General features: G+C 36.9%; 2 protein-coding genes across 2 annotated transcripts in view; both read left to right on the top strand.

The window, feature by feature from the left end:
- The window catches only part of LOC114538336 (serine--pyruvate aminotransferase, mitochondrial-like), a 42,847-nt gene extending 42,367 nt beyond the window's left edge, over positions 1-480 (top strand). Inside the window, exons 9-10 of the mRNA XM_028559491.1 lie at positions 10-55; positions 161-480. Coding sequence (XP_028415292.1) covers positions 10-55; positions 161-271 — 157 coding nt within the window. The 3' untranslated portion in view covers positions 272-480. The remainder of the gene's footprint in view (positions 1-9; positions 56-160) is intronic.
- Positions 481-10,218: 9,738 nt separating this feature from the next.
- On the top strand, positions 10,219-10,801 carry LOC114538329 (leukocyte cell-derived chemotaxin-2-like). The gene is made up of 3 exons (XM_028559482.1): positions 10,219-10,418; positions 10,517-10,622; positions 10,720-10,801. Exons 1-3 carry the CDS (start codon positions 10,373-10,375, stop codon positions 10,799-10,801), a joined length of 234 nt encoding a protein of 77 aa, XP_028415283.1. The 5' UTR covers positions 10,219-10,372.
- Positions 10,802-11,039: the final 238 nt, after the last annotated feature.

Genomic DNA, 11,039 nt, shown 5'->3' with positions numbered 1-11,039 from the left:
ATTTTTCAGATATAAAATGGATATTTCAGGTGGTCTTGGAAGATCTGCTGGAAAGGTATGCATATTCACAATTTTCTTCTCCATATTCGCAGATATTCGCTCCATAATCGTAATTTTTTTCCCTGTGAAAAACCTTACTTTTTGTCATGAAATTTTTCAGATATGGCGTGTTGGTCTGATGGGGTTGAAAAGTACAAAAGATAATGTAAATCTTGTACTAAAAGCCTTCAAGGACGCGATGGAAAACGTGAAATTACAAAACAATCTGTGAGCAAACTTGAAACAAGAATTTTATTTTAGTTGACAAACCAATTTATATTAGTTAATCAGGGTTTTGTTTTAATAAAGAGTAAAACTATCTCTCCAAATCTTGTTAATTGTTAAATTTTAAAATATGACTTGGTCTGTGGCAGTCTGACAGACACAGACATCATTTACAGACAGGCTGATATTTAAAATAGGTAACTGAGCTATTTCTTGAGGCAGAGGCTCAGTTAGGATTCTTGGTCTGGGGGACCAGGGCATAAGAACCCAGGTGGGGATGGGTGGGGTTGTGGCTGAAAAACCTAGGTGGGAGGGGGGGAGTGAAACCTAGGTGGTAGGAGGGGTGAAAAACCTAGGTGGAGGGGGTGCAGAAAATATTAATTCAAATGTTTTATTTGGTGTTTCATTTTAAACCTTCCTCCATTAAAATATCTATTTCACAGATTTGTTATTGTTCTTTAATTAATAATCCTAAGAACTGACTCAATTTAAATTCAATCACAAAAATACAAATCAGTATATGTCTGACAATCAACTTAGAATGCTACAATCTATTTCTATAACTTTATGAAAATCTTATTGTTCATTTCAATTGTTCATAATATGTTAGGAGTTTTCACTTAATACCTTACATATTGTTCACACAACAACAGCAGTGTGCAAGTATCTTGCTTCAGACATTTCTGGAAGTTCTTCCCAAGAATACCTTTCAAAGTTGAAACCTTCAACTGACTTCAGGTATTCGTCCTCACCCCTCCCTCCCAGGACTACAATGTTGTTTTCAATAATAACTCCAGTACTTCCCCACCTCTTACATCTCATTGATGGCAACATGTGACTTTGTTCTGTCTTGACATTGTAAATGATAACTGTATCTAATTTATAACTTTGTTTGTCTTCGCCACCAATAACAACAATGTTGTCTCCCCATCTCACAGTCGCCATATCATTCACTTCATACGGCAGTGGTGACAACTGTTTCAGCTCATTCTTCTTTATATTGTACAGTACGACACTGCTGAGATTGTCTTTGTGATGGCCAGTTGTACTTCCACCAACTATCAACAAATTATCATCAAATATTTCCATGCTGTGACATTGTCTTGGTTCTGGCATTCTTGATAAGGTCTTCACAGTATAGGGAGGAACAAGCTGGACTGATTTGATCAAGTCTGATGAAACATTTCCATTATCACCTCCAGAGACTATCAACTGATCATTATACAGCACACTGCTGTGGTTTTTCAACTTATCAGGTAGTTTAACAGGACAGTTACTCCAGTGTGTTGAGAGATCAGGGTTTGGGTCAATATTCATTCTAATCATATCATCAACAATGACAAACCAAACACCACAGCAACCCCCAGCTATAGTCATATGATTGTTATAAATAAATGAAGTCGCTCCATAACGATCCTCTGGCATTGATTGTAATGGCGACCATGTTCTTTGACGCCAGTTAAACATCTCTACAGAGTTAATTCCTAAACCTCCAGCAACGATTATATTTTCCTTATCACCACTTGGTCTATTTCTTACTTTTCTTGTGTTTTCTTCTATCTTGCCCTCCATCGTGATAAGAACGTCCTTCATTTCATCAAAAGCTCTGACCAAAGCTGTTTTCAATCCATCGACTTTGTTGTTAACCGCTTCGAGTTTTCCTTCCATATCTGCTTTTATATCTGCGGTATTTTTTGCCATATTCCTCTCTAAATTTGTTATTTTTGTTTCAATTGTCACATTATTCTTCGCCATTCTTTCCTCTATATCTGGCAAAGTTTTCGTCATTTCTCTGCACGAGTGACACTTCAACTTTCGGAATTCACAGACTTCACTTTCATGGTGAATAAGATCACGCTTGTTGACAATTAAACCACAGCCTTGGTTTGTACAAACGGCTGGTGTATATCCACATGTATCTTCATGGCGGTCAAGATGCTGTAATTCTACAACTTCTTGACAACCTCTGTCGATGTAAATGCAACGAATTTTTGATTCATTCAAAAAATCTTTAACCATTCGCGGTGGTTCAATCAAAGTCTCTACGGTCAGTTCATCAGCACACGTTGGACATGTTTGAGAATTTTCCAGATGTGTCGTAATACAACAACGGCAAAAAGAATGCTGGTTTCTCGAACACATAACCGGCTCTTTCAAGACGTTGAAGCAAATCTGGCAATGAAAATTTTGATTGATTTTGTCCACAAACCTTTCTTCATCGTAGCCTTGTATATATGAAGCCATATTTCACGTCGTTCTTGTGTCGTAATAATAAAGCAAGTTTTGTGTTGTTTGTCGCTCTGTAGTATAAACCTCGCTGTATAGACTGAATATAGATACAGTGTTCGTTCTTGAAGAAGTCTGTGTTTGTATTTTCTCAATGTATTTCCTGCAAAATTATCTGTTTAGAACAGCAGAGAAATATCTCTTCTCTTCCTTTTAAAGTTTTTAAAGAGTTTTTTGTGGACAGGAATTTGTGGTATAAATTAACTATGTTATTATTATTGTCTTGTGACAAAAGCTGAGTACCTGTTGTTTATTCAATGTTGACTTGCAATTGCTTGTGTTTATGTTGCTAGGAATTTCTTATTTCATTATATGGAAATGAGTTCGAAGAAAATGATACTTTATACTAAGAAAAATCAGTCGTAATAAATAGTTTATAGATAGATCATATGGCCACAGATTAATACCCTGATGTTTCTCTTCTGACTAAAAAGCGTAAGCGATTCGTCACTGCGCATCGTTTGCTGCGCATGCTTAACAAGTGACTAGAGGCATTCACACCCCCCCCCCCCCCCCGAAATGCTTATTTCAAAATGGAGCCAAACTGAATTGGAAGTGAAAAACTGCACGATGTGTTCAAATGAAGTGGAATATATGTACATTTATTGATTTGTACAGGAAATGCCATTCAATGTAAAGATATTCACACACTAATACTTTTTAAATGAAATATGTTTGAAAATATAGCGTCGAACAGGGATTTCTACTGCTTATAACACTTTTCGCTCCTACTCAGTACTCACCATCGAAAAATGATAAAACACTTGTACAATATTGAAAACGAGGTAGTCTTAACTAACTTTTTCTAAACGCGTATAGATGATGATGGATTTAGGCACACACCATCTATTTACAAATAAAATCTATTTACAAAATATTTACAGACAGTCTGATATTTAAAATAGGTAACTGAGCTATTTCTTCAGGGAGAAGCTCAGTTAGGATTCTTGGTCTGGGGCAGAAGAACCCAACTGGGGAGGGGTGGGGTTGTGGCTGAAAAACCTATGTGGGAGGGGGGGTGAAAAACCCTAGGTGCAGGGGGTACAGAAAGCTTATTTCAAATGTTTTATTTCGTGTTTCATTTTAAACCTTCCTCAATGAAAATATCTATTTCAAAGACTTATTATTGTTCTAAGAACTGACTCAATTTAAATTCAATCACAAAAATATAAATCAGTATATGTTTGACAATCAATTTAGCATGCTACAATCTATTTCCATAACTTTGTGAAAATCTTATAGTTCATTTCAATTGTTCATAATATGTTAGGAGTTTTACCTTACATATCAGGGCCTGCGGAGCGCATTAGAAGGTGGGGGGCTAAATCATAAAAAAAACAGCTCAGAAAACTGTGTTCCTGCACTTTAAGAGAAACTTAACAAGATGTGCGGGGGCTAAAGCCCCCCCCCAGCCCCCCGTCTCCGCGGTCCTTGCATATTGTTCACACAACAACAGCAGTGTGCCACCATCTTGCTTCAGACATTTCCGGAAGTTCTTCCCAAGAATACCTTTCAAAGTTGAAACCTTCAACTGACTTCAGCTTTCCTTACGATATACCACACGAAATTACTAATATAACTGATCACGTGAATGAAGACATTCTGCATGTGACCGATGAGTGTGACCACATTATTATTGACTCAGATCATGATGTTCCTGTACAAGCATGTCAGTGATCCAAACAATGGCTTAGGAAAAAAACACGTGTTAGCTAAATGCTTTAACACCGATTCAAATGCTCGAAACCAGAAATAATAAAAATTCTAGTCTTTGCAGGTACTGGAATACATATTGTGATATATATCTTTGTTCATAGAGTTCTCAAGTATCACTTCGTTATTCTCATTTTTCTGTATTTATTTTTCTAGATAATGCGGTTGAATGTTTTAAACTTGGTCAGCTTTGCAGCTCAAATGGTAGAAATTTATTCCGTGAATGTGACAGTCAGGGTTGTGGTGATTTCGCAACACCAAGGTAAGACCAGATGTAACCTTGTAACAACACAGCGAATCGATAATATTCTTATAATCTTACAAAACAATTAAATTAACGTGAATTTATCATTATACAGAGGCTCTCGTACACACAATGATGTCGACATAATTTGCAAACCAGCGAGTTCTGTCATGACACCATTTGCTGCGAAGATCTGACGAAAATTACGTTCTTATTCAAACAACAACAAACCATATAACAATGGATTGTATATTCAAGGAAGCGGAGAAGCCGAAGGTATCATCTCTGTCACATTAATAACCAAATTCATATTAGGCACGGGAAATTCATCTTAGACAGGAAAGTTGATTGTAAAAACCCGTCTTAATATGACTTGGAGTGGATATAAAATTTACACGTGTGATGGGTCGGGTAATGCTAAAAAGGGTATCGTGATTATTACGATAATAATTTTGTTTAATTTTCTCAGTTAAGTGCGCCTCACACGAGAGCTGGTAGCTGAGGTAAAGACCTCGCGAGGCTGTTAGCTCAGCAAGTTACTCTCGTGTGCGGATAGTTTTTCGTGAGGAATTCGCCTCGAGAGGCAAGTTTCTATCGTGTGCGGATAGTTTTCAGGCTGAGTTAACTGCCTCGCGAGGTCGTTAGTTCAGCTGATAGCTCTCTTGTGCGGCGGGCTTTACCCTTGTTCCGTCCTTGACCGTGTTGATATTTCAGAAACTCGTCTGATTTATCCGTCTAAATGCGAATTTAAGACGAGTTTCTCGTCCAGAAGGGATTCCCGTTCAAATTAACCGTTTCTTTAGACAGGAAAGTTAGGCGGGAAAATTCTGACGAGAAACCCGTCTGTGGCCTGATTCACATCACACGAGTTTCCCGTCTAAGATGAGTTTCCAAGAGGAGTTTCCCCTGTAAGACAAGTTTTCTGTTTTCCTTGACCTTGTAAGACGAGTTTCCCGCCTCTAATATGAATTCGGCTAAACTAAATTTGAAACTATAATGCATTTCTCGAAACAAAATGAGTTTTCCACAACAATTTAAAAGACAATCTGACTATTTTACTTGTAAACAATTTCTCTTTTTCGCTTTCATTTTCTTCAACAATAAAGCCATAAATTTTAAAATGAAATATGGAAGGTTCATCGTTGCATGACTTGAGAACAACCGCGTAGACCCGTGTATTGCACTAGAGTAATTCACTTCATTCATTTTTGATAGGTTTTAGTGCAAATATTTTATTTCACCCTTTTGAAGTCTTCAGGGTTCGCTGATGAAGGTTCAGTGTTGAGAAAATCGCAGGAAATTCCTTACTCAGGAATAACACAACATTTTCATTTACAACTTTATAAGAATGGTTTAATCGTAAACCCAAAACACTATTTGTAATAATAGTTGTTGCATTGGTAAATTGGAGCAGGGTTTTGTAGTTATTTCTACCGTATATGGTTTTATTTCAACAAAAATATCATTGTATATTGCAAAAGCATTGTATTTTCCATTTACTGTACCTGCTCAGTAATACTACTTACGTACTTACCGACTTACGTACTGAGTGATGAATCTTGGGAAAATCCCCCCCTGGTAACAGTTGCATTTTTTAGCATTGCAGGGGGGTGATTCATGGAGGTCCAGTAAAGAGAGAGAGTGTTAAAATTGAATAATCAATTTCTTTTTCAGATCTAAAATGGATATTTTAGGCGGTCTTGGAAGATCTGCTGGAAAGGTACCCATATTCACAATTTTCTTCTCCATATTCGCAGATATTCGCTTCATGATCGTAAATTTTTTCCCCTTTGAAAAACCTTACTTTTTGTCATGAAATTTTTCAGACATGGCGTGTTGGTCTCTGATGGGGTTGAACAGTACAAAAGATAATGTAAATCTTGTACTAAAAGCCTTCAAGGACGCGATGGAAAACGTCAAATTACAAAACAATCTGTGAGCAAACTTGAAACAAGAATTTTCTGGGTTCTGTTTTAGTAAAGAGTAAAACTGTCTCTCCAAATCTTGTTAATTGTTAAATTTTAAAATATGACTGTCTGTGGCAGTCTGACAGACACAGACATCATTTACAGACAGGCTGATATTTAAAATAGGTAACTGAGCTATTTCTTCAGGCAGAGGCTCAGTTAGGATTCTTGGTCTAGGGGACCAGGGCAGAAGAACCTAGGTGGGGAGGGTTGGGGTTATGGCTAAAAAAAGTAGGTGCGAGGGTGTGTGTGAGTGTGAAAAGCCTAGATGGAAAGGGGGGTGAAAAACCTAGGTAGGGGGGGGTAAAAAACAGGTGGGGGGGGGGGTTGAAAAACCTAAGTTGGTGGGAGGAGCAGAAAAGCTTATTTCAAATGTTTTATTTGGTGTTTCATTTTAAACCTTTTCTCAAAGTAAAAATCTATTTCAAAGATTTGTTATTGTTCTTTAATATATAATTCTAAGAACTGACTCAATTTAAATTCAATTACAAAAATACAAATGAGTATATGTCTGACAATCAACTTAGAATGCTACAATCTATTTCTATATCTTTGTGAAAATCTTATAGTTCATTTCAATTGTTCATAATATGTTAGGAGTTTTCACTTAATACTTTACAAATTGTTCACACAACAACAGCACTGTGCAAGCATCTTGCTTCAGACATTTCTGGAAGTTCTTCCCAAGAATACCTTTCAAAGTTGAAACCTTCAACTGAGTTCAGCTCTCCTTCCTCACCACACCCTCCCAGGACTACAATGTTGTTTTCAATAACAACTGCAGTACATCCCCTCCTCTTACATCTCATTGATGGCAGCATGTGACTTTGTCCTGTCTTGACATTGTAAATGATAACTGTATCTAATGTCTTGCCATGATTATCAGTGCCACCAATAACAACAATGTTGTCTCCCCATCTCACAGTTGCCATACCACACACTTCATACGGCAGTGGTGATAACTGTTTCAGATCATTCTTCTTTATACCGTACAGCATGCCACTGCTGAGGATGTCATTGTATTGGCGATTTGAAAATCCACCAACTATCACCAAATTATCATCAAATATTTCCATGCTGTGACCTTGTCTTGGTTCTGGCATTCTTGATAAGGTCTTCACAGTATAGGGAGGAACAAGCTGGGCTGATCCGATCAAGTCAGATGTACCATTTTTGCAATCACCTCCAGAGACTATCAACTGATCATTATACAGCACACTGCTGTGGTTTTGCAACTTATCAGGTAGTTCAACGGGACAGTCACTCCACTGTGTTGAGAGATCAGGGTTTGGGTCAATATTCATTCTAATCATGTCATCAACAATGTCAGACCCAGCACAGCTACCCCCAGCTATAGTCATATGATTGTTATAAATAAATGAAGTCGCTCCCCAACGATCCTTTGGCATTGATTGTAATGGCGACCATGTTCTTTGACGCCAGTTAAACATCTCTACAGAATTAGTCAAAAAACCTCCAGCAACAATAATATTTTCCTTATCACCACTTGGTCTATTTCTTACTTTTCTTGTGTTTTCTTCTATCTTGCCCTCCATCGTGATAAGAACGTCCTTAATTTCATCAAAAGCTCTGACCAAAGCTGTTTTCAATCCTTTGACTTCGTTGTTAACCGCTTCGTGTTTTCCTTCCATATCTGCTTTTAAATCTGCGACTGCGACTGTTGTATTTCTCGCCATATTTTTCTCTAAATTTGTTATTTTAGTTTCAATTGTTACATTATTTTTCTCGATATTCGCCATTCTTTCCTCCATATCTGCCAAAGTTTTCGTTATTTCTCCGCACGAGTGACACTTCAACTTTCGGAATTCACAGACTTCACTTTCATGGTGAATAAGATCACGCTTGTTGACAATTAAACCACAGCCTTGGTTTGTACAAACGGCTGGTGTATATCCACATGTATCTTCATGGCGGTCAAGATGCTGTAATTCTACAACTTCTTGACAACCTCTGTCGATGTAAACGCAACGAATTTTTGATTCTTTCAAAAAATCTTTAACCATTCGCGGTGGTTCGATCAAAGTCTCTACGGTCAGTTCATCAGCACACGTTGGACATGTTTGAGAATTTTCCAGATGTTTCGTAATACAACAACGGCAAAAAGAATGCTGGTTTCTCGAACACATAACCGGCTCTTTCAAGACGTTGAAGCAAATCTGGCAATGAAAATTTTGATTGATTTTGTCGACAAACCTTTCTTTATCGTAGCCTTGTATATATGAAGCCATATTTCACGTCGTTCTTGTGTCGTAATAATAAATAAAAAAAGCAAGTTCTGTGTTGTTTGTCGCTCTGTAGTAAAAACCTCGCTGTATAGACTGAATATAGATACAGTGTTCGTTCTTGGTGAAGTCTGTGTTTGTATTTTATCGAAATCTTCTCCAAAATGATCGGTTTATGAAGACAAATATTTCTTCCTAATAAAGCGTGAGCATAAAATGCATCATTTGCTGTCAGGAATTCTTGGAATTTGCTCCGGTGTTTCCACAAATAAATTAATAAATATCGCGAGCTGAGAGAGAGAACTGGGACTGGAGTATAACGCACTGAGCTATGTATGCAAAGTGATTGGGTCAAACTGCATGATCCAGCATTATGAACCTTGATTTTTCCTAATCGTGTCAGATGATTTTACTCATCAGTGGAAGAGTACTGTCAGTTAATAAGTTAACAAAACTATCTGTCAATGTCTCTTGTTAACCCATTAGCTTGCAATGCACCCAGATGTGACCTACTTTAGTATTTTACTCTGTCTAATGTCACATGATTTTACTCATCAGTGGAAGAGTACTGTCAGTTAATAAGTTAACAAAACTATCTGTTAGTGTCTCTTGTTAACCCATTAGCTTGCAATGCACCCAGATGTGACCTACTTTAGTATTTTACTCTGTCTAATGTCAGACGATTTTACTCACCAGTGGAAAAGTACTGTCAGTTAACAAGTTAACAAAACTATCTGTCAGTGTCTCTTGTTAACCCATTAGCTTGCAATGCACCCAGATGTGACCTACTTAATTTTACTATGTCTAATGTCAGATGATTTTACTCATCAGTGGAAGAGTTCTGTCAGTTAATAAGTTAACAAAACTATCTGTCAGTGTCTCTTGTTAACCCATTAGCTTGCAATTCACCCAGATGTGACCTACTTTAGTATTTTACTCTGTCTAATGTCAGATGATTTTACTCATCAGTGGAAGAATACTGTCAGTTAATAAGTTAACAAAACTATCTGTCAGTGTCTCTTGTTAACCCATTAGCTTGCAATGCACCCAGATGTGACCGACTTTAGTATTTTACTCTGTCTAATGTCAGATGATTTTACTCATCAGTGGAAGAGTACTGTCAGTTAATAAGTTAACAAAACTATCTGTCAGTGTCTCTTGTTAACCCATTAGCTTGCAATGCACCCAGATGTGACCTACTTTAGTATTTTACTCTGTCTAATGTCAGATGATTTTACTCATCAGTGGAAGAATACTGTCAGTTAACGAGTTAACAAAACTATTTGTCAGTGTCTCTTGTTAACCCATTAGCTTGCAATGCACCCAGATGTGACCTACTTTAGTATTTTACTCTGTCTAAGTCAAGTTGAATATTTTCGCGGTGCAATAATATTCCAATCTAAATGAGTTTTCATCAACACACAAATGGTTCAGGATATTTTGTGGATTGATCTACAGCTGTGGTGAATAAAAAAAACGCATTTTCAAAGTGTTTATGAAATTCACTTTCGTTTTGATCACAAAAGATCGTATAGCGTATCAAAATATTCATAAATATTAAGTGTTGTGTTTTTTTAAACATCCTGTATAAGTGCGGTCATTATATCGATGAAAAGCTATTTCAAGCTAGAAGATTAAATTTTAGCAGATCAAAGATGTTTGGAGTTGTTAAGATCGTTGTTATATTCCTAGTCTTTGCAGGTACTGGAATACATATTGTGATATATATCTTTGTTCATAGAATTCTCAAGTATCACTTTGTTATTCTTCATCGTGTTTTTCTGTATTTATTTTTCTAGATAATGCGGTTGAATGTTTTAAACTTGGTCAGCTTTGCAGCTCAAATGGTAGAAATTCAATCCGTGAATGTGACAGTCAGGGTTGTGGTGATTTCGGAACACCAAGGTAAGACCAGATGTAACCTTGTAACAACACAGCGAATCGATAATATTCTTATAATCTTACAAAACAATTAAATTAACGTGAATTTATCATTATACAGAGGTTCTCGTACACACAATGGTGTCGACATAATTTGCAAACCAGAGAGCTCTGTCATGACACCATTTGCTGCGAAGATTTGACGAAAAATACGTTCTTATTCAAACAACAACAAACCATATAACAATGGATTGTATATTCAAGGAAGCGGAGAAGCCGAAGGTATCATCTCTCTCACATTAACAACCAGATTCATATTAGGCACGGGAAATTCATCTTAGACATGAAAGTTGATTGTAAAAACCCGTCTTAATATGACTTGGAATGGATATAAAATTTACACGTGTGATGGGTCGGGTAATGCTAAAAAGGTATCGTGAG

This window comes from Dendronephthya gigantea, unplaced genomic scaffold (assembly GCF_004324835.1).
Source record: "Dendronephthya gigantea isolate DGI-Jeju-01 unplaced genomic scaffold, DenGig_1.0 000180F, whole genome shotgun sequence".
NCBI lineage: Eukaryota > Metazoa > Cnidaria > Anthozoa > Malacalcyonacea > Nephtheidae > Dendronephthya > Dendronephthya gigantea.
This window is presented reverse-complemented; position numbering and strand designations above follow the sequence as displayed.